General features: G+C 34.9%; 2 protein-coding genes and 1 long non-coding RNA gene across 5 annotated transcripts in view; 1 reads left to right on the top strand and 2 right to left on the bottom strand.

Annotated features, from left to right (window-relative positions):
- Positions 1 to 2824, bottom strand: part of LOC125678676 (centrosomal protein of 89 kDa-like) — an 18577-nt gene extending 15753 nt beyond the window's left edge. For 2 of the 3 annotated variants that reach the window (XM_048917294.2, XM_048917314.2), the window contains exons 1-2: positions 2718 to 2817; positions 1267 to 1314 (exon numbers count right to left, since the gene is read on the bottom strand). In XM_048917294.2, coding sequence (XP_048773251.2) covers positions 1267 to 1314; positions 2718 to 2765 — 96 coding nt within the window. In that variant the 5' untranslated portion in view covers positions 2766 to 2817. Of the gene's footprint in view, positions 1 to 1266; positions 1315 to 2717 lie in introns of all 3 variants that reach the window. The other variant, XM_048917306.2, reaches the window with a different exon arrangement.
- Positions 2825 to 14683: 11859 nt separating this feature from the next.
- On the top strand, positions 14684 to 22206 carry LOC125678687 (uncharacterized). The gene is made up of 3 exons (XM_048917328.2): positions 14684 to 15045; positions 18712 to 19701; positions 20388 to 22206. The coding sequence occupies exons 1-3, from the start codon at positions 14733 to 14735 to the stop codon at positions 21164 to 21166; spliced, it is 2082 nt and encodes a 693-aa protein (XP_048773285.1). The 5' UTR covers positions 14684 to 14732; the 3' UTR covers positions 21167 to 22206.
- On the bottom strand, positions 19362 to 20171 carry LOC130054208 (uncharacterized). Its single transcript, XR_008802490.1, has 2 exons — positions 20027 to 20171; positions 19362 to 19682 (listed from the first exon to the last, which is right to left on the bottom strand). It is a non-coding gene; the product is annotated as an uncharacterized LOC130054208 (long non-coding RNA).
- Positions 22207 to 25303: the final 3097 nt, after the last annotated feature.

The following is a 25303-nucleotide window of genomic DNA, read 5'->3' as shown; positions in this document are numbered from 1 at the left end:
CATTACACAAACTGCTGGTTTTTCAAACACACTATTCATCTACATGCATTAACTAGAATAAGTACACCTGCAACAGTACATAATTATGTACATCTATATACGCTATATATATATATATATATAAGGCCCATGCATTATAGTTTTATATAGCATCAGATCCTGGATTAAATCTGCTTATTTATTCTACACTCAGTCTACCTGTCTGTTTTTCACACAAATCATATTCTTTGCCAACACATTACTTTTGTTATATGTGTTAAAATCATCACATGCAAGACAAGTGTAAGATATCAAAACCACTGTGTATTCACTGAATACAAGTCTCGTCACACTGGTTTTCCTCAGTATTAAGATGAAGAATGATTAGATAAAAATTAAATGACTACCTATTTATTCAAAATGCTACTGTACCTCTACACAACCTCTTCCTGCAATGTCAATACATAGTGTTACTTGATTTCCCCCTATCATTTTACTTAGAAGCTTTGACTGACCAGAGGCTCGGAGAAAACACTGAAAAGTGACATGACCAAGATTGACCACATCCATTCTTTTATGAATTCTACAAACACAGTATGATAATTCTGTGTGGAGAGAGAATAACTTGTTCATGACATTAACTGTTAAATGCATTCAGTAAGATCTTAAAGCAACAGAGATTCTAAAACCTTAGTGCATCCATAGGTCACGGTAGCCTATGGTTTGGACATTCATTTTGCAACCAAGATACTCATATTCGGTTCTCAATCCTGGCTAAATAACGGTGTCAGACCGAAGATGTTTAACATAGCTAACAGCTATTCCTTATCATATAACACATGTAAGTGTAAAGTAGATGTTTATGATTTCTTTTATTCATTTTTTAATTTTTAATGGTTCGCAAAAACAGCCACTGATTCTCAAAAGTTGTTGATCTCAACAAATCAAAGGAACTACTGAAGACAATGTCTTCATTTGGCACTAAAAGAGGATAAGATAAGATTTTAAATGTCTTTTTACAATACTCTGAGAATGGCATATTCATCAGTAAAACCTCTGTACTCACTGACTGATATACATTATTATCTTTTGCATTGAAGCCTCACTAGAATGCCTGAGAAAAACACATTTCGACAAAATAAAATTATAAAATGACAGTAATTCAAAAAGCACAGAGTTATAAAAAAATGTTTAGCATGAAGCAGAACTCTAGCCCTAATTAGTAATTGGTATTTAAGCATAGGCAGAACTGAAATGTGTTCTGTGAATTCACAACAATTTCATTACCCACTGCAAGGTATGCGGTCTACTTGGACGATGATAGCAACTTGAAAACTAAACAGAAAGAGAACTATCAATTAAACTGATATACATGTACAGTGCGCAGTTTCTCAATTCAAATCAATTAATGATCATATAATTTTTACCATGCTATAAACATACATACATGTATGAATGAATATAAAATGGGAAGATCAGCCAAGAAGTGAAGACCAGTCACAGAGAGCAAGGATGAGACTGATCAGTGAGGGAGTTAACAGGAGACGATAGAAGTTTATTGGATATACACTGAGAGAAGATCCTACCAGTGACTAACATCGCATTAACATGGAGGAAGAAGAAAGTGGGGACAACCAAAAACAACTTGGTGCTGCAAAACAGAAAGGGAGAGAGAGCAGATGCTGGCTGGTAATCTTGGAATTAAGCGAGAACAACAGCAGCCAGTAGGAATGAATGGAGATGCTCTGTGGATGCCCTATGTGCCACCAGACACGATTTATTGATTATGGTTTTATGCTGTTTTGGCAACATTTCAGCCATTTTACAGTGGCCAGACACAAGAAGGAAAGGTGATGGTAAATATGTAAAGAGTGGCAAAAAAAACCACCCCTTTAACAGCCAAAAAAATCATAAAAAATACGGATAATCTTATTTATTAAAAGCTCTATATGACCATAGCAATGTTGCTATTGTTGAATTTGGGTTGAAATTGTATTGTGATTTTCAAACTTACAAGATGGTACAGAATGTATAACACGTACATTTTTATTTACAATGAAAGGACTACAAAAGGATTTTTTCTTTACAACTTCTACTCTGTCTGACACAAGAAAATAAAAGCTCTTAATGTTTTTAAATCTGCTTTAAATTTTATTATAGCATAATTTAGTTTATTCAGTAACAGTAAAGTAAAACAAGAAAATAACTAACATAAGTAGTGAAAGATCTGCAGTAAATGGCATTTCAGGCTGTATAATTATAACACAGAAACAGAGGGCAAATTAAAAGTTATGTTTTCCAAAAGTTCCTGGTACTTGCACATTTATCATAGCACCTCTTCTTGTACTGCTTGAAAAATAGTCTCGCATAATAAATGTTTAGGAGAGGGAAAATGTAAATTAATACTATTTATTCTTAAGTTGAACTGCCAGTCACAAATAATGATCGTTTTTGACAGGTGGTATGGTACACACAATTATATTTATACTGCGATACATAATAAATAATTCCCCTAAGTAAGAAAATGCACCCCTTAGTCATCTACATTATTGATTATTTTTTGGAACTGCAAAGTGCACGAGTTCGTAGAAACAAGCTGGGGCACGATTTATCGAATTCGCCGCCATCTCAAATTTTCATCCGATTTGGTGCAAGTTATTACTTATTTCGATAAAAAGAAAAAACAGACAATCATTTCGCGTTTGCACAATCTTAAATGTGCATTTGAGAATACACACCAGGCTAAGATTCTTTCCTCTGCCTTTCCTGCCTGTCTTCCCTGCCATTCCGAATCATGAATCCAGTGTAAACAGACTTGAGTGCGCATGCCTGGTGTCTGTATGAATGTTAATTCATTCTCAGTTGTTTCATGTATTAGACTTTTACCTTTCGTATATTGGTTTCAGTGTTGGATCATGAGAAGGATCACATGGCTACAACCTCTCTCACTCTTTGGTTGCAAACTTTGAACAAATAAAGGTGCTTTTGAGACATTTTGGAGCATGCAATCCCCTCTTTGAGCGGAAGCGTACTACCTTGGACAGTTTAAGGGACATTACTGCCACTGTTGGCAAAGTCATAAAAATGTCAACTGTTACCCAATCTGATTAAAATAAGATCTTTGATCCGCTCCGTTATTGTTATGTCGCGACATAACAATAACGGAGCGGATCAAAGATCTTATTTTAATCAGATTGACTGTTACCAAAATTACAATACATCAATAATCACTGCTGATTCATTAAATTTCACACTTCTTGCAATATTTTTGTTGTAATTTCCACAGCACATAAAGAAACACTAATTGAAACATTTTGTATATATCATGTATTGTACCTGTGATTCATTAGGGAGAAATTTTGTATAATTTTCATAAAATTCGATTGGAGATTGCTTTTTTTTTCTTCTTCTTCTTTTTTTTTTTTTTTTTTTTTTTTTTTTTTTTTTTGCCATTCTTTAGAATTTTTTTCATTTCTGTTGCATTGCAGCATTTCAATCACGGTTCAGAATTTAAAAAGTTTGTACGTTCTAGTTGACACACGTCCATTTAAAACCTCCTTTGAAAATTTTCAGGATCCACCTCTGCTATTAATCCAATTTGATTTCAGTACCAGTCAAGAGTATTTTCTTTTATTTTATTTTTTGCAGAGAGAGCGTTTCGAATTCTGTTAACGTTTGGAGTGAACATTGTTGATGTAAATGTCATCTGACTGCAAATGAATTTGAAGCCATGGATGAAAAAGGTGAAGATCTAGGAGAAGTATACATCCGATACTTTCGGCATTTTCTTTTTTAATAATAAAATTAAAAAATATATCGTCAAAAACTATGGGCATAAAATTGACATTTTGTCGACATCTTTTCGGCGACTTACAACATATACAGTTGTAATAATGAGCCTTGTAAAGACAATGTTGTAATAATGAGCCTTGTAAAGACAATGTTGTAATACAAGCTTTGCTCAGTGGAACCAAAACATATTCCTCGTGTAACCTATAGATCTAGTACTTTTACCAGTGGCGGATTTAGAGGGGGACGCAGCAAAATACTTCTAGACTACAATTGGCGGGAAAGGTTGAAGAGGTGGTTGGGGTAATATTGTCAAGTTGCCGAGAGGCGAAATCTAGTCTAGCTCGCATATTTCATCAATTTATTGTCTTTGTTTTCTGTACATATATACATTTCACATGCGGTAAAAAGCAAACTCTTCCCACGGGATTGCAGCCATCAGGGTGTTGCTAAAACGCGGAACGGAAAACGAAACGGAACAGAATTTAAGAATTAGAATGATTAATGTAGATAAGATAACGGTAAAAATCAGGAGTGGGGGGGGGGGGGTCCATTTTGATTAAAATCAACAATTTGGGAATTGTTTACAAGCGATAAAACAACTTTATCTTAAAATTTTACATTATAAATTGATTAATCGAATTTAGTTGAACGTTAGTATAAGAATTTACAAGGCATTTTACAAGAATTTCGAAATTTTGGCAATGACAGGGGTGTTAGCGAGCAGTGACACCTAACCTATGGGTAGAGAATGAAAAGAACACACGTGGTTTATCCCCCCCCCCCCCCCGTGGCAAAACGTCATTAACGCACATGTACACGTATTTACACATAATACCGTGTATGTGTGTACTTACAACAAGGAGTGTGATATGTATAAAACAATAATAATTCATGATCTTATTTAGTCAACAAGTTAAACATCTTAAAATGATTTATCATTTTTTAACTAACAGGAGACTTAGTAACCGCAACACTCCAATCCTAAATAGTGAGGACTTCTGGCAGTTAATTTTTAAACTAAATACTTGTATAGCTTAACATTTGGATTAAGAATGAGATGACTTTTAATTCCATTCAAGTATAAATTCTGTGTTAGGTTTTTAGCTACTTCATATATTATGAAATAAATCTGTTAGTTCCTCTTACTATTGGTCGTAAACTTCACCCTAGTTAACATCGGTTTTGTTTCAATCTTTCTTTCCTGCTGTATCTCTTAAGTTTCAACACTAATCCGCAGGATATCGGTAAATGTACGAACTTTCGCATAGATTCATCCCAAATGAGGCAAAACTTGTTTCTTCACCGGACTCGTTCGCTTTAAAATTTGATTTGATACATAAATGTATATTGTACCAGGTGTAGAACTAAATTCAAATTCAGTTATCTTAAACATATGTAGTTCGATTAAAAGCACGTTCGATTTAAAAAGGCTATATTTAGGGAAAATTGTTCAAAGAATTATTTTATCTTTTACAATGTTGTTTTCGGGGGAGGGGGGTGTACCTTTTATTCATTGGATGGGCTCATAAAATTTTTCTTACCATACCAGCCAGAATAAAGTAATAAATTATAATTCAAGTCTTTTCAGTATGTTACCTTATTTATTTTTTCTTCATTTGTGAAACAACATACTGTCAAAATCTGGGGGTGGGGGTGACAAAGCCGGGAAAAAAGATGGTGCCAATAGGCGCTTGCTTAATATTTTTAATAAAACTTACTATATGCAAAATATTAAGCAAGCGCCTGTTGGTGCATTCATCCGCAAAACACACCGTGTAAAAATACATAATAATGCTTTAATATGAGGTATCAATATGAAATGGTGGATTCTGAGGATGACTTCCTGTTCTCTCTGTAATTTTTGCATTCCTTGTTCAAAATAAGCCTTTTGATTTTGCAAAATGTTGACCTCATGACATTATTGCATATATTTTCCGTTTTCCGTTCCATTTTCCGTTTCGTGTTTTAGCAACACCCCAGCCATCATGGTAAGATTTGCTTTGGCGGGCTTCCATTTTAGGGAGGAGTACTTAAGTATTCAAACTAATAAAAATATTGGAAAGAGATATCTCTTTCTCTTTGAGAGATATCTCTTTTTCAACGATTAAAGAGATATATCTTATACTTTGAGAGACATTTCTCTAGGAATTCTTAGAGAGATATCTCTTCAAAGTAAAAGAGATATCTCTCAGAGTAAAAAAGATACCTCTTTAAGTGAAAGAGATATCTCTTTAAGTGAAAGAGATATCTCTTAAAGTATAAGAGATATCTCTCTACGTGAAAGAGATATCTCTTAAAGTGAAAGAGATATATCTTTAAGTGAAAGAGATATCTCTGAAGGTAAAAGAGATATCTCTCTAAATGAAAGAGATATCTCTCTAAGTGAAAGAGATATCTCTTATCTAGAGAGATATCTCTTAAGATTAAGAGATATCTCTCATTTTAAAGAGATATCTCTTTAAAATAAGATATATCTCTTTAATTCAAAGAGATATCTTATTTTTCGAATAAATAGTAAAAGGGCTTGCCATAGTTTTGGGATAGAAATTACATCCTGTGAGATTACTAATAAATGACTTTCTAGTGATCAATGAATTACAGGTTTTACAATTTTTTTTATAGAACATTTTGAGATGGAGCATATGAGATCGAGAAAGGAATCATCAAAAATATCTCTTAATGGAAAATGGCAATCTTTAATTTGGGTATCTATCCTCCTGTATTTAGTAAACCAGAAGTGATGAAAAGAATTAGATAGGCTACGTGAGGAATATGTATTAGCATGTAAGGGCACTGTACATGTTACAATATGTAGTATTTATAGGTTATAGACTTTGTATGGGAAAATATGACGACCGAGTTTTTTGGCGCTTAGACGGACCGAGCTTGCGAGGTCCGTTCGCGACAAAAAACGAGGTCGTCATATTTCCCATACAAAGTCTATAACCTTTTTATTATATACTTTCAATTTCATTTAGAAACTAACAATAATTTTATTTTTAACAATAACTTTATCGGTTTAACTTAGTAAAAGATGAAAAACACGAAAAATTTGAAAATTAACGGCGTAGAAATTTGATTGTGACGTAATGTTTGCGGGCCGGAATGTTTCCGGGCATATATCGTGTAATATATGCCCGCAAACTTTTAAAGAAAAAAGAAGAGATGAAATTGAAAGTATATAATAAGTTCCATATCCAGGTCAATAGGACGAATAGATATGAATCACCGTACCTATGATGGATTCCAAACCTTCACATAAAACTCTACACAGAAAGATAAGTTACAGGATCCAGTAAATGTTCTGCCAAGCCCATATATTTTCTCCTCACAAAAGTATTATTTAAAGAAGTTTGCACCTGACATTTGGAGTACTGTCAATTTTTTTTGGGAGGTGTGTTTTTGATTTCTGCATTGAAAGGGGATTAGGGAAATAAAAAGAAAAATTGGGTTCGCAATGCTTGTTATTGAGCTACATTGTTCTAAACATGACCTTTTTGCACTTACAATTGGCCCAAGATTTATTCAATTGAACTTGATTTGTCTGTCACCACTACATATGCAACCCAAATCAATCATTACATGAAATCGATACATGTCTTCTAACTATACAGATAAAAAAAAAGTTTAATGGAAATAAATATTGACCTTTTTGCACTTGATACATGTATATGAAAAAAAAAATTCAGGATATCAAATTTGAGAGTTCAAAAGGGCATATTAGGACTTAGGAGTAATGTCAATTTCTAAAATTTCACATAATTTTCAAGATCTTATCTTAAAATTTAAAATGGAACTAATATAAGTGGAGGCTGGAGATTAATTTTTTGAATTATTGGGAAAAATACTGAATTTTTATAGAAAATTTCGAGTATATTAATCGAAAGTTTTTTGAAAAATCAGTGTGCTGTTTGAAAAATATACATCAACCAAATCAATAAATTACAGCATTTGAACTAGTTCCAAGTCTCAACAACTTGTATCAAAATTATATAAAACTGAAATACACTCAACTTTATGACAAACGGGATGATTTCAGCTTCTCCATCATTAACTTCCCATATTTATGTAGCAATATTCCATTATCACTTGCATATGGTGTTTATATCTCTCAAATGATTCGATACGCAAGAGCTTGTTCTGCGTATGGTCAGTTTTTAAATCGAGGGAGGCTACTGCAAGTTCATGGTGCAGGGGTTTCAACAGTCCCCTTTAAACTCAGCATTTCACAAATTCTGTGGTCGTTATATAACGATCTAGTTTGCCAATACAACCTATCATTGGGTTACATGCTGTCTGACGTGTTTAATACCAATTGTTAGACCGTTCTTGGCACATTGATTTTGACTACGGATAACTCCGTTTACTTAATCAAGATATAGGGCTCACGGTGGGTGTGACAGGTCGACAGGAGATGCTTACTCTTCTTTGGCACCTGGTCCCACCTCTGGTGTGAGTTATGAGATTAATCACTGTTCGTTATCTTCACCTTTCATACACGTATTGGAACAAGTATAAAAATAGAAGATATATTGGATGAAACAGAAACTGAAATATCGTGCGTATTTAGAACTTTTTGATTAATCAACCCTTCCGCCGCAAAATATAGTCCCTGCAAAACCCTTTCAAAATTTGAATTGACACAAACAATTTTCAGCTGGATAGGGTTCAGTAATAGATGTGTAATATGTTTGTACCAATGGGATCAGAGTTGAATCAGTAAATACTTAGTTGTAGCATCCTTCGCAGTTGTGCTCAAAAGCTCAGGAGAAAGGTGAAGATAACGAAGAGTGATAAATCTCAAAATTCCTATAAGCAATACAAAATAGAGAGTAGGGCAAACACGGACCCCTCGATATACCAGAGGTGGGATCAGCTAACTTAACTTATCTTACCTTAACTGCTGTGAAGGAGGAACTTTCAAACCTGTAGTGCCACAACACATCTGAGAAGTGGCGTGAATTAAATGTTGATTCTCCAAGATTAAAAAAAAATGTTTTAATAAATTTGAAATCTTGAGACTTTTCTAAAGTCAACAGCATTAAAACGTACGGCTTTTCAACACTTAACACCACCGTTCCGCAAAATAGATTAAAGACTAGACATTTTGATATCATAGACAACTGCTTCTTCAATAAAAATGGAACTAGTAAATATTCAAATCTTGTGATCAGTCATCAAAAATTACTTTGTTAAACACCACTCTGATTCTACGCGCAAGTACTCAGAAATTGATATTTTAAAAAGTAAACATTCAGCAAATTATATGGTCTTTACAATGATCTAGTTTGTCAATACAACCATTCATTGTGTCAAATACTGTCTGACGTGTTTCATACCAATTGTTAGGCCGTTCTTTACACACTGATTTTGACTGCAAATTACTCCATTTACCTGATCGAGTTATAGGGCTCATGGCGAGTGTAACCGGTTGACAGGAAATGCTTACTCTTCCCAAGTACCTGATTTCACCTCTGATATATCCAGGGGTCCATGTTTGCCTAACTCTTAATTTTTTATTCCTTATAGGGGTGATGAGATTGATCACTGTTCGTTATATTCACCTTTTCATGCTAGAGTTTCTTATTGACATTGTATACGTAGTCTTTGTGATTAGGTTTTCTAACAATCTGTTGGAATATCCATGGACACAAATTGTGCCCTTTATTAGCCGACTGTTCTTATAATCCTACGAGGCAGAATTTATTCAAAAGGTTAAACATCAGAAGAAAATATCTCTTGTTGTGGCCTTCAACTGCATATTTAGATATATCGATGACGGATTATTTATCAAAAATATTCACTTACGTTATTTGAAGAAGCCACAGCTAGTCTACACTTGGATTTTTCAACACCTGAATATAGACTGAACTCTATGATTATGGATGTTGCCAATCACAGGCTCTTTAAACTAGCACGGGTCTTGGATGATATTCCTTCCAAATCATGCTGCCAGTTCCTTAAGCTCAAATTTACAAACAAAGGAATGGATGACGTCAACATAAGCAACATTCTTCGTCATAAAAGGGTTCAGTCGTGTATTCCAACTTATTTCAAATTCAAATCTACACCGTGTATTTCCTACAGCTATACTTCTACTATTGCATCCAAAGTTTTTAATTATAAACAAACTTTGCAGTGCCTAGATATAGACCATCTTATACGTAATCCACCAACTTGTTTTTGTTCTTTCAACTATAGTCAAGCTGGACATGTCATTACTGGTGATGTTAATATAGTTGAAAATGAGGACCTCAAATCACTTATTCTAAAAGGTCCTAAATACAGAGAACCTCGGTCTTTCAATTGGCGACATAACTTCATTTCTATTATGAATTTTGCCGAAGATTATGCCAGACGATGGGCTAAATATGAAAAAGAAGAACTTGATACATTGTCAGAATGGGTTAAAAGCATAGGCGGAATATTAAAATCCCGCATTAGACATATCAAAACAAAAGTACGTACCATCTATCCTTCTGTGTTTAGTAAACCAGAAGTGATAAAAGAATTAGATATGTTACATGAGGAATATGTTTTGGTTCCAGGTGACAAAGCTTGTAACAACCTTGTCTTTGTAAGGCTCATTATTATAACTGTATTAGAAACGAACTTGGTATTAATTCCACTTTTGGTAATCGTACTTAATTATACTCCAACTGCCCTTTCAAAAGATGAAATTCTTCAAAACCATGCTTCAGTTTTAGACACATTTAATATACCAGTCAATGGGTCGAATGAATATGAGTTACCGTACCTATACTGGATTCCTAAACTACATAAAAACCCTTACAAACAAAGATGCATTGCTGGATCTAGTAAGTGTTCTACCAAGCCCCTATCTTTGCTCCTCACGAAAATATAAACGGCTGTGAAGGAGAGACTTCAAACTTACTGTGCGACTACATATGCCAGAAGTGATGTTAATCAGATGTGGATTCTAAAAAATTCTAAAGAACTTTTAGGAAGTCGCAAAACTTGTCCCAAATCAATAACATCAAAACCTATGACTTTTCAACACTTTACACGACCATACCTCACGATGGATTAAAGACTAGACTTTTTGACATCATAGACAGTTGCTTCTTCAACAAAAATGGTAAACGGAAATATTCATATCTAGTGATCAGTGATCCAAAAAATTACTTTGTTAAACATCACTCCAATTCCACTCACAAATACTCTGAAGTTGAAATAAAAGATATGCTAGAGTTCCTCATTTACAATATCTTCGTGGTCTTTGGTGATCAGGTCTTTCAACCATCTGTTGGAATTCCCATGGGCACGAATTGTGATCCTTTGTTAGCTGACCTGTTTCTATATTCATTTTCAAAAACTTCCACGTGAGAAGAAAAAATCTCTTGCTATGGCCTTCAATTCATACTCCTATAAGTCAGGTCATGGTCATGAAGACAATTCTTTTATTTATAACTTTCATTAATATGTCGATTCGATATATCCATGTGAGCTAGAAATAAAAGACACCATAGAGTTGTCCACTTCTGCTTCATACTTAGATATTTTATTGAAAGTAGACATTAACCAAAATTTGGATATCAGTTGTTGAGTTATAAATGAGATACAGCACTCGGAATTCTCTGTTATATAAACAAGGCTCGTGCCATTTTATTTACATTAGTCTGTTTAATAGAAAATAGCATGTTTAAAACAAAATGGGATGTGCCAAACACGAGAAAATATGAAATTGTGTTAAGAATTCATTTATAGATTGGAAAAATCTGCTTGAAACGAAACCTTTACTATCTTATTTAACATATGTAAATAAAAACATGGCACGAGCCTTGTTTACATAACAAGGACTTGTGAACCCTATATCTCCCATGTATCTGGACTACCGATATTCAAATTTTTGCTCATCATTAGTAATACCTTAGTGAAGCATTCTAAACTTTAAAAATCAAAATATAAAATTTTCTGCTCAAATTGTATCCATGTCCCTTTAACGGCAAACTGACAACTCAACTGTATGACACATGGGATGATTTCAGCTTCTCCGTCGTCAACTTCCCATATCTATGTAGTAATATTCCATTATCACCTGCATATGGTGCTTACGTCTCTCAATCGATTCAATTCACAGAGCTTATTCTGTGTATGATACATCTTTATTTTTAAATCGAGACAGGCTACTTACAGATATGCTGATTTGGCAGGGGTTTCACAGTCTCTTTTAAAGTCGGCATTTCACAAATCCTATGGTGGTTATAATGATGTATTTTGCAATGTTAAGGTTACCTGTATTATATAAAAGTTAGTAAACCTGAGATTTCACAAATCTGTTATGTTGTCAAAATCTACTTTGTTACGTTGATGTTCATCAGTTTGACGAAAATAGGAGAGCCCTCCCCTTCTTATTGTAGCCCTCCCCTTCTTATTGTAGCCCTCCCCTTCTTATTGTAGCCCTCCCCTTCTTATTGTAGCCCTCCCCTTCTTATTGTCACATGATTATATCAGTCACATTTCAAAGTTCCTGCTATAAATCACTTCGGCCAAATGAAAGGTGCCCTAGGATTGAAATAAAAAAGTAATTAGAGAAATACGGTGTAGCCAGATTTACCTGAAAAATAGTGATGGTGTTAAACAATTCCCGGCACCGTAAATATTTGTCCAAAAAGGTAGAACATGGTTAAATTTGAGGACTGATGCAGGGGCTGACAAATCCCGTTGCCCGACGACCGGGGCAAGTGGATTTTCTGCTCGGGCAAGTGAATATTTGATAACCATTTGTCCGCGGGCAAGTGACTTAAAAATCCAAATAAAAAAATAGAATAAAACCTGTTGCACAATCGGAATGAACTCGTAAATCATAGTGCGGGTTATCTTCCGTTACATATTTAACCGGTCACAATCAAACAGTGCATGAAGACGTGCACCAAGGTATATTTCAGTCTTTCAGATATGACCTTAAAAACGAAGGTCCTGTGTCGCGGCAGACGGTGGCTCAATAAAGAACCTTCACTGTTACAGTCGTAAGCGCTAAGCATAGGTCTAAATCTGTGGTACTTAATCTACAACTGGTGGTGTCTCATTATATGTAAAAAATTCTCGACAGGATTTTAAAAAAACAACAACCCACTAACCAAACAATAATTTCCATGTTAACGCAACATAAGTAATTTTATGCATATTCTTTATATTGTAAAATGGAATACTACACTTAAACATTGTAATTGAATTATTCAAATAATATCTTGACCAAGATTACTAATTAATGCACCTTGCTAAATAGACCCTGTGGTGATGACAACAGACAGTATCTATGATCCGAGTGTGTATTCTGTTCTCTGCGAACATTTGGAAGAACTTCACTATATGGTCATCTGAAAACTTTGCCGTCTTGTCGCCTCTCCTGTATCAGTGGATTTTTGGTCTCGAACTCTTATCTGATAGTTCTGATCTGATAATCTTGTACTTTTATTAATTAGTATTTTGAATTCTACGCTTTGGGCGTTGTATTATACTATTTTACGAAATATTACACACATCACCTTCATGGCAAACAGTTTTTAGTTACTATTAGATCTTAACATAGCTCTTTGAAATGGTTTATGAATTGCACAAAACTCAGAAGGCAAACTGACGCGTTGGTTTGAAAGACTAAGCAATTTTCAGATGATCGCAGATGGACTGAGCAGGATCCCCTAGAGAAAGGCGTGTTATATTGAACTTTAGATATCCTACATGTATGTTTACACTACTAGCATATATTTTACATAGTCTCTCGTTGGATCTAGGGCAATATAATTTCGGAAAACTTTACGCCAAAGAAAATATGATGGTGGTCTGGTCATAAATGACAGAATTGCCAACAGATATCGCAAGAGAACAGTTTTCAGGAACGAATATTAGTGATTTGCAATACATACATGTAGATGATACAGATTTTAACTGGCTGAAGAAATGGAACAATTCAAAATTGGAGAACTTCGTCTGCTTTCACATCTCAAATTTTACTGAGGACCTATTTGTTGCTTTGGAGTACGATAGTGAGATGAAGGTAATCATGTACAACAAAATAAAGAAATACAAACCTAGTAATGGAATAATCAGGGAAGGATATAAATGTCAGCATATGCAAATCAGGTTTTTGAAAAAATAGATTTGATACCGTGACCACATAGGTGCCATTCTAATACAACATTTATACTTCATGTGGAATATCACATGAAATAGAAATTTTGGCATGGTTAAAATTGTGCAATACCAAAATTTACATATTTTTCTGAAATCTTTGTAGAAATTATCATTTTTCGATATAGTTCAATGTCAAATTGATTAAATGATAGTTTCTGAATCAATACGTTGTTTTGGAAAACCTCGGTGAAACATTGTTGTTTGCTTAAACCATCATAGTGATACTATGGATTCAGTGATCTACCTCACCATCGACTAGAAATAAAAGTTCCCCATTATGCATGAAATATCTTAAAATTGAGAGTAACCCAGTCACTGCGCGGTCTAATACTATTAGGGAATTAGAATTTCATGAACACCGATAAAAACTCTCAGAGGGCCTCTTAGTAAAAGTTTACTTTCTTGGATGAAGCCACGAGCTGGAAGCACCAAGAATCTAAGTATCATTTTAGTTGCCATCAACTGGTCTTCGATCGGTCGACTCTGGGCAATTAAACACAAACTGAATTTCTTAATCAGATAAGGATATTAAACACATGTTTGCAAATTCTGTATTTCATTAAATAAAGATTTTAATCAGGAGATAAAAGGTCAAATTAACCTAAATGTAAGGTGAATATAACGAACAGTGATGTAATACAATCAAAGATATGCCTATATTGATAAGATAGACAAATCTGTAAATTGCATTCTGGCTTCCATTTAAATCGATAAACTCAGTTTGCATTCGTCGATAGTTGTGAAGTAACGTGCAATTTTATTTTAACTTCCTTGAAACCATTTTGTATGCATGTCCTTCTACCGCCATGTCTAGCCAAGTTCTTCACGGTAAATTAAAAGAAAAGCTTATCACGGGATATTTGAATAGGAGTGTAGGTGGTGGACAAAGTTTTACAAGATGGAAAATGCACATTGAAGATATTTTAAAAACTCAACGAAAAAACTTTCCAGTTTTTGACGATTTTGACGAACTCGAAAAAACTGGTATGGTGGCGGTGGGAGAGTATGACGTTCTTCTAGATGTTTTCTCTAAGATAGACAAACGAGCTTGCAATTTAATCCGCAACATAGGTTCCAAAATACAATACATTCAGCGGCAGGAGGAAAAACATCAACAAGGTAAAGACGTGATATTGTTGTTAGTTAACGTTAATTCCAAAGGTTCAAAGCCTTTCTGATAGTCGTTAAGCATCATGAATATATTTCATGATCCAACAATCCCACAGCTTCCTGATACCCTTCCTTTCGTGGACCTCTTTCTCGTATAGGTATTAATTGATATCATTGAAATGGGGTCATTCAAACGGCAGTGAATTATTTTGCAAATGTTACGGGTTAGGTTAATGTTGCGGGTCTCTTTATTGTCAGTTCACAAATATTAGCATACCATCAAATACTTTGTAGATATTTTCTATTTTTAAAAGAAATTATGAATCAATCATAGCGCTAAGGAATTCATTGAGGAAATGCAAGAATTCGTCTGAAAAGGAGCAAAATTCCGTTTAACACACCCGTAAATCATTTACATGTATATTTCTTTGTAAAAACAAGTAAATATTAGACATCTTTCAATTATTTTAAGCGCGGTCTGAATGCATCTTCAATAAAATATAGTGCGCTTTATTGCTAAAAAAAAATGGGCTATTATTCAGTTGAAGAAACCATTGGTTAAAACTCAAAGCTAACAAAAATATACACAAAGCATCTAGCTCTATCTACAAATTATTGGAGATGTCCTAAAATCTAATTGGAGATCTCTAAGTATCTATAAATCATAAGCCAAATTAATGCTTTCTTTCAATGAAACAAATCTCTCTGTAATGGAATTGCAGCTTTCTCTAATTGAATCTTCCAATTGATTATAGAACTTCAAACGTATTGTGATACAACATAATGTGTATTTTAAGTTGTTATTTTGTATTTCTTATGGGATTTATGAGATTGATCACTGTTCGTTATCTTCACCTTTCATATGACAGATGTGGTTTCAATGAAATGTGGATTTTAAAAATATTCTAAAGAACTTTTAGTAAATTTGAAATTGCAAAACGTTCCTCAAATTCACAACATCAAAACGTATAACTTTTCAACATATTACATGAAAGGTGAAGATAACGAACAGTGATCAATCTCACAATTCCTATAAGCAATACAAAATAGATAGTAGGACAAATACGGACCCCTGGACACACCAGAGGTGGGATCAGGTTCCTAGGAGGAGTAAGCATCCCATGTCGACCGGTCATACTCGCCGTGAGCCCTTTATCATGACTAGTTCTCACGATATATTAAAGACTATACTTTTTGACATCATAGACTTCTTCTTCAACAAAAAAAAGAAAAGAAAACGGAAAAATTCAAATCTAGTGATCATTCATCCCAAAAATTACTTTGTTCAACACCACTCTGATTCCGCACACAAGTACTTTGAAGTTGAAATTAAAAATATACTGAAGTTCCTCATTATCAATATCTTCGTGGACTTTGGTGATCAGGTCTCCCAACAGTCTGTTAGAATTCCTATAAGCTCGAATTGTGCTCCTTTGTTAGCTGACCTGTTTTTATATTCTTACGAGGCAGGATTTATTTAAAAGTTTCTACACGAGAAGAAAAAATCCGGTGGCCTTCAACTCTACATTTAAAAATATCGACATTTTATACATTAACAATAATCAATTTCATTCATATGTCGATTCAATATATCCAAGTCAACTCGAAATAAACGACACCACAGAGTCTTCCACATCTTCTTACTTATATATTTTATTGCAATATATATAAACGGCAAACTAACAACTCAATTTTATGACAAACGGGGTAATTTCAGCTTCTCCATCGTCGAATTTCCACATTTATGTAGCAATATTCCATTATCAAATGCATACGGTGTTGATATCTCTCAACTGATTCGATATGTAAGAGCTTAATTGTGCATATTATCAAGTTTTTAAATCGAGACAGGCTACTGAAAAACAAGTTGATGTTAAAGAGTTTCAACAGCCTCGTTTAATGTCAGCATTTCGCAATTTTTATGGTCATTATAAAGATCTAGTTTGCCAATAAAACCTGTCTGGTCTAGAAATGGGACACACTTCTTCAAGAGCTTAATTGTGCATATTATCAAGTTTTTAAATCGAGACAGGCTATTGAAAAACAAGTTGATGTTAAAGAGTTTGAACAGCCTCGTTTAATGTCAGTATTTCGCAAATTCTATGGTCATTATAAAGATCTAGTTTGCCAATAAAACCTGTCTGGTCGAGAAATGGGGCACACGGCGGGTGTGGCCGGTCGACTGGGGTTGATTACTCATCCCACCTCTGGTATATCCAGGGATCCGTGTTTTTCTAACTCTCTATTTTGTATTCCTTATAGGAGTTGTGAGATTGAGAACTGATCGTTATCTTCACCTTTTAAGCGGACTCTAATTGTAGCAATGCACGCAATGATACAATTCAAGAGAGGATTAACTCAACAAAGGAAATATAGATTTAAAACTCTTCCTAATTCAATTGTTAATATTCTTCCTGTGAATTGATAGTTTTTCGAATTAACGATTCTGCAAATATAGTGATGATTATCACTGCGAGTTTCCAAAGACCTTGAGATCGAGGACATATATTTCATTCAAAGTCATATATAAGATATATATTTCATTCACGGTCATGTTTCTCATCGAGTTCTATATGTGCATAAGATTCTGATACGTTTTCTCCACTTATCCCTGTATATGGCTCCAGTCCTGCTGTCACCAAACTACTTTTCTCCAAGTGAGTTCCGATCATGTTCTATGATGTAAAACTTATACGGTACCAATTTTGATGCACCAGATGAGCATTTCGACAAATAATGTCTCTTCAGTGATGCTCAACCGAAAAGTTTGAAATCCGAAATAACAATGATCTTTCTCAATGTCGTATTTCACCTTCCGACAACCATTGTTTCCTCAGGTTGCATTATCAATGGTGGTTCAAATCCTGGGGTTTTTTTCCCTATCGATAAGATGTATCCAGACTATTGCCTTCTTTATATTAAACAGTCACTTTACATACCCTATAGTCCCGTGGGGATCCGGGTTAGAATAGGTCCACAGTACCCCCTTGCTTGTCGTTAGAGGCGACTAAATGGAGCGGTCCTTCGGATGAGACCGCAAAAACTGAGGCCCCGTATCACAGCAGTTGTGGCACGATAAAGAACCCTCCCTGTTTAAAGGCCATAAGAGCCGAGCATAGGTCTAAATTTTGCAGCCCTCCACCAGCAATGGTGACGTCTCCTTATGAGTGAAATATTCTCAAGAGGGACATTAATCAATACACAATCAATCAATACATACCCTATATTTAAACTACATAATCTACATGATCTCTCCTTAGAGATTCGACTGGAATGATTTACCAGCATTCCAATAAAATGAATCCAATGTTCTCAAGACACACATATCGATAGGTTTAGTGAAATACCGATCAGGAACTTTACTTCGTTTTTAAACTCTAGCTTTTATCTTTGTCAAAATAAGATTTCATTTGCTGTGGTATGCGGTTATTTTATTTATGAAAAGGATGATCAAAATTGTTGACTCGATCGAGACAGAAAAATAAAGTTTATTTTGTAGAGATATACCCTAAGGTCAAATAATTATATAGAAAAATAATGAATATCCTTATCGGGATAGCTCTATTGATATACGTATTGATAAAAACACCCCTTATTCCGCAGTTTTAGTGAGTAGTGTTTTGGAGAATACAAACATAGATTCATGATGATATAGCATTTTGTTCCACATTTCAGGCACTGCATCCAGAATTACATTAAAGATAAAAGTAGAAACAGATTTGTCGGGTATATCAAAATCGAACCCTTCTGTCCAGTCTTTAACAAAAGAATCGGGTTTGTCTTCACATACCACCAGTTCTGCTCAGGCTCCAAAGGAATCGGGTTCGACTCCACATGGAACCACTTCTGCCCAGGCTCCTAAGGAACCAGGTTCGACTCCACATGGAACCACTTCTGCCCAGGCTCCAATGGAATCAGGCTCGACATTACATGCAACCACATCTGCTCAGGCTCCAGTAGAATCGAGCTCACTATCACATACCACCAGTTTGGCTCAGGCTCCAAAGGAATCCAGTTCGTCATCGCGAACAACCAGTTCTGAACATGCTCTAAACGAATCGAGTTCCTCGAAAATAGGTAGTATGGCGGATGAAATGTCACAAATGAATGAAAATTTGTGCGACATCCTACGAATCATGGTGGATAAAATAAGCTCCAGAAAGACTATCAAGGGCAAAAGACAAGCTTTTCTGAATTTATTTGATACGATTAAATCAACAAGAGCAATGGATGACGATTTGAAAAAATTAAAGCCAGTGGTAAATCGTTTGGTTGAAAAAGCGAAATCCTTTTGTGAAAAGTCGAAAAAATCAGAGAAAACATTATTAGAAAAGATGTTTGACTTTATAGAAAACTTCAAGAAAAGGTATAAAGCTGCCGTGATATATGGAATGCATGTTGGAAGCATTCATTTCTACGTGGAATACGAGGGCAATGATGATTTTGAAAAGTACACGAGTGACATTGGTCAGACTCCAGTGGCTGCTATATCGGACATTGGTCAGACTCCAGTGGCTGCTATATCGGACTTCTTTTTATTTTGCTACCAAACAGCTGGTTATGATCTAACAGCAGAAGCAATCGTCGTCAGTTCGTCGGTTGTGAATAAGGATGAAGAAATGAAAACGGGTTTTGAAGAATTAATGCTAGATGAAAAGAAACAAGGTAAGACAATAACATTGCATGGAGAGAATTCATAATTTATACATGCTTTTATATGTATTACTTAGCAGAAGGTATTTGAATGTATATTCAATTTCAACAATGGTATTATTGAGTGGAACTCGCCCTGCAAATTTTCTCAATTAAGTGTGTTATCCAAGTATGCACAGCACCGTTCTCTTACTATAGTTATTTGTTATACGAACAATCTAGACTGAAAATGTCAATATCTTTCTAAATTAGTACTAGAAAGGGAATACTTGTTCCTTATCAAAATGAAAGTAAATGGAAAACTAACATAACCTTAACAGATGTCATAAAATATTACCTCCATGAGCCACAGCCATTACACTGTATCCAGAGTATTTTCTGCACATAGGACAATGATAATCAATCGTGTAAACATCCTTACTAGCTTAAAAAAATGAAACCGTTAAATCTTGCATTGCCTAGAGCACAATGCACTAAAACCAATGTTTTCTTTATTGATTATTTATCCATTGCTTGTCAGAGAATAAATCTGCTTTCAATACTGAAAAGATATTACATTAAAACACAGGAATATACACTAGAATATTTTCTGATACCTTCACATGCTGTATATTGCGAAAAGAAAAACAACCCAATTATTCATATACTATAATACTGTATGTAGTTAAAATTCAACATAATATGCCTATGTGTTTTAGAAATTCCTTCTGAAATGGTTCTCAAATCAACTACTTCAATTCTGGTTCCAACCATTCGCAGGATCTTTCACATAGCGTCCTTGTCAAATGATCAATTCTGGGTAGGGGATGGAAGAGGGAAGATACTACAGGTTGATTCAGGCGGCCAAAAAATGACAGAATTACAAAGCGACATCACTGGCGGACAGTTCTCGGTAACAAATACTGGTGATCTGCTATTCGTAGATGATACAGATGGCAACTGGCTGAAGAAATGGAACAATTCAAAAACGGAAAATTTCCTCGCTACAAGCAATTGGAGGCCGGTCTGCTTATACATTTCAAACCTCAACGACAACGTGTTGGTTGCTTTGACATATGCTACTGAGATGAAAGTAGTAAGATACGATAAAAATGGGAAAGAATTACAAGCCTACCAAAGTGACAACGACAGGAAACCGTTTTACAACGATATTTTGTATATCACGGAGAATATAAATGGCGACATATGCGCGTCAGATTGGAAAAATGGGGTGGTTACCGTGACCAAATCAGGAGGTTTGCATTTTCGGTATGAAATTGAAAAGCCATGCGGGATCACTACTGATGATACTGGATATATCATCGTTTGCAACACCTCAAACAAGCTGCATGTCCTGAATAAAGAAGGTTCCCTAGTAACCATTTTGCAAACCGACACAAATGGCATTCGGTCTGTTTGTCTTAGCCACAAATCGAATCTTTGTGTTGGTTGTCTTACTTCAAATGTGATCAAACTCTTTCCATATCCACTAAAATGAAATCAAAATTGCCATTTTGGGATGGTTGAGAAGTATATCGACTCCATGATTGCTAAAAAAAAAGTCCAGAGAGGGAGAAAGAGAGATGTAACGTATTTAATATATGTCATTCATTCATTGAACAGCTATCAATTTATGTTGAGCAAATAAAACTCATGAACATAGTTAAAAATTGATTTATAAAGTTATAAAAGAATCACCACTCCAAGCATTCCAAAGCTGTCTATCTTTTTTCAACACTGTGTGGGTTTTTTCCTTCTACGAGACAGCGTAGACACGGAATAGAACGTGCATAACCAGATGTTTCTGCAAATACTTGATGTGCAGCGGAACTAGAGAAGTCAGATTTCTCCGCAGGATCTCAATGTCAATGTTTTTGTACCTATCCAGTTCTCGGTCCAATGATTCGCAAGGAGATTCGAGGAGCTACTAATCTTGTTTTCTAATTTCTCTTGCGATAAGAAAATTCTTTTCTTCCGACGGTACAACTTATACACGAAAAGTCCTTGAAATATGTAATCCTTCTCCCGTTGGCCCAATGATTTTTATTATCTCCGTTAGTGATCGTCCTCCGGCTATACCAATTATCACGTTAGTCCGTTGTTGCATAGTTGTTATTTAAGTGTTACAATCGGAATGTTCAATATCTATAACTTTGGTTCCGGATTATATTTTTAATTCCGGTCCACATAAGTTTGGTTGGCCCATAAGCTTTGTCCCGGGCATTCATTTGAATTCCAGGTCGCTTTAATTTTTCTATTGAAACATTGAATAAATTGGTTATGATAATTTCTTTTAATTACACATGTGACTGGGAAGTGACTTTCGGCACATTTTGAATACACTTCAGAAGAAAGTGGATTGGACATATTTCTGGAGAATTCAGATTTTTTATGGATTAGCAGCAATACCATATCTAAACACTTAGATATAAAAAGCAGCCACTCTAGTAAATCGGTTAGTCAGTGAAAGGTGTGAAGTTTGTTGATTTACATGTATGTTCTGTGTACACTAGTTTGAATTAAAAGTTTGAAAAGAAATACATTTTTTATTTATATACATTATCATGTACAACTGTAGAGCACTTAATTTTAGTACAATTGCCCTTGACTTAACAGAACTGACCCACAAAAGTTCATTTGGTATGAATCATGTTGAACTTTATTTAAAAAAACCTTGAAGGACTTTTGACGCCATCGCCAATATTGCCTAGTCCCACATGTGATGATCACTTTATATTAGATGCTGATATAAGGTTGAATGGTACCGATGTAGTGCATTTCAAAATGAAAATGACCAAGAGCATTTATTTGCACTTTGAATAGGTCTCAACATTGATACATAAAATGTGAAGATAACGAACAGTGATTAAACTCATTAATCGTATAAAGAATACACACTTAAGAGTAAGGAAAACACAGAGCCCTGGACATATCAGAGGTAGGATCAGGTATTTAGGAGGAGTAATACTCCCCAGTTCACACCCGCCGTGAGCCTTGTATCATGATCAGGTTAACGGAGTTATCCGTTGTCAAAATTAGTAAGTAATGAGCGGTCTAAAATGTCCGACAGCTTTCAACCTAATGACTGGTTAGATCATTACAATGACTTTAGAATTTGCGAAATACTGACTTTAAACGAGGCTGTTGAAATTTCTGAAACATCAACACAATATGCAAGTTATACTGTAATATTGCTTGCTCCTCCTCGGGTGTGACCGGTCAACAAGGGATGTCTACTCCTCCTAGGCACCTTATCCCACCTCTGGTATATCCAGGGGTCCGCGTTTGCCCAACTTTCTGTTTAATATCGCTTATAGGAGTTATGAGATTGACCACTGTTCGTCATTTTCACCTTTCATAGATATGGTAAGTTAACGATGGAGAAGATAAAATCGTTTCGTTTGTCATAAAGTTGAGTTCTTAGTTTGCTGTAAACACGTATGTTCAATTAAATATCCGAACATGAAGCAGATATGCAAGACTCCAAGTTCTCTGTTGATTTCACTGGTATATACTGAATCCACATCAAAATGAAAATAAGTATTGTAAATGGATAAAACGTTGTCGATATATCTAGATATCGAGTTAAAGGTTGCAGCAAAAGATTTCTTCTTACATAGAAGTTATTGAATAAATTCTGCCTCATAAGACTACAAAAACGGGCCTTCTAATAAAGGAGCACAATTTGTGCCCATAGTAAATCCAACAGACTGTTAGAAGTCCTGATCACCAAATGTTACGTAAATATTATCAACCAGGAACTGAGGCATATTTTATCATCAACTTCAGAGTGCTTATACGTAGTATCAGAGTGGTGTTTAACAATATTCACTCCACTTTTCATATTGTAAACAGCTTTTTAGTGTATACTTTGTAATTCAATATGAATCATGTCGGTGAGCCGTAAGGCTTAGAGCCAATAATCAATTACAACACAACATGTTTTGGATGACTGATCACAAGATATGAATATTTCCGTGTTCCATTTTTCTTGAAGCAGCTGTATATGGTGTCAAGAATCCTAGTCTTTATAATAATATATCGTGAGGAATGGAATACACATTCAATGTACAAGACGCAGAGAACAACAAAGTTATCTAGTGGAAAATTTAAAGGCTAGCGCTTCATTGAACCTGTTTTCGTAAATGACAAACACGAGAAGTTTTTTTTTAATCTTTATGAGTCGTTTTGATGAGTAGCCCTTACCAAACGCCGACTTTGTAATAAACAGATAAAGAGAGTCGTTTGAAGATAAATTTCTCGATACATTCAGTGTGATGTTATCATTGTTTGCTAGGGTTTTCTTGATTATGTTACTAGCCAGATTATCCGATTGGGTACTCGATTATCATTTATCAATTGCGAGGGGGAATTCTAAACAAAATTCTAATTTAGTTCGGCATAAACTTTTTTGAATCAGAGTCACCGTGTCGTCATAGTGCAGGATTTTTTAAAATGCTTCTTTATTTCCTGAACATAGTAGAATATATATATATATATATATATATATATATATATATATATATATTCCTGAAAAGGACATTAAAATGAAATTCGGTTGATCATCCATAATAACGCAAGAAATTGTATTTTCTTATGTTGTTGGTAAAATGAACAAACATGCAAAACTGCGTAAAGATAGGTGTTAAGAGTGTTGAGAATGCTCTTAGTTATCTGAAATAATTCTTTTTCTACGCCAACAAAAGATGAAAGGTGAAGATAACGAACAGTGACCAATCTCATAACATGATTGGAAAATTGCAGATTCTGGGTAAGGAATACAAAAACTTCTATGGCCCAATGATTCTTGAGAAGAATATTTGTAAAGATTTTCTTTCTATATTTGTATGTAACACTTTGATCCCCTATCGTGGCCTCATCCTAGCCCTGGGGCCATGATTTGAACAAACTTGAATCTGCACTATGTCAGAAAGCTTTCAATTTAAATGTAAACTTTGAAGGCCCCGTGATTCTTCAGAAGATTTTTAATGATTTTCCCTATATATTTGTATGTAAAACTTTGATCCCCTATTGTGGCCCCATCCTACCCAGGGGGTCATGATTTGAACTGGATTCTGCACTATGTCAGGAAGGTTTCGTATAAATTTGTACTTTCCTAGCCAAGTGCTTCTTCATCAGAAGATTTTTTATATTTGTATATAAAATTTGATTCCCTGTTGTGGCCCCTTCCTACCCCCGGGGTCATAATCTGAACAAACTTGAGTCTGCACTATGTCAGGAAGCTTTTATGTACGGTGTAAATGTCTGATCCAGTGTGTGTTTTTTTTAGAAAAAGATTTTTAAAGATTTGCCCTATATATTTGTATGTAAAAATTCCCCTATTGTGGCCCCATCCTATCCCCGATCGTCATGATTTTAAACGTTTGAATCTCCAATATGTCAGGAAGCTTTCAGGTAAATTGCAGCTCTTCTGGCCCAGTGGTTCTTGAGAAGATGTTTAAATGACGTAACCCTATTTTCGCATTTTCCAGATTATCTCCCCTTTGAAGGAGGCATGGGCCTTCATATGAACAAATTGAAACAAGCCCTTTACATAAGGATGCTTTTTGCCAAGTTTGGTTGAAATTGATCCAGTGGTTCTGGAGAAGAAGTCGAAAATGTGAAAAGTTTACAG

This window comes from Ostrea edulis, chromosome 1, assembly GCF_947568905.1.
Source record: "Ostrea edulis chromosome 1, xbOstEdul1.1, whole genome shotgun sequence".
NCBI classification, from domain to species: Eukaryota; Metazoa; Mollusca; class Bivalvia; order Ostreida; family Ostreidae; genus Ostrea; species Ostrea edulis.
This window is presented reverse-complemented; position numbering and strand designations above follow the sequence as displayed.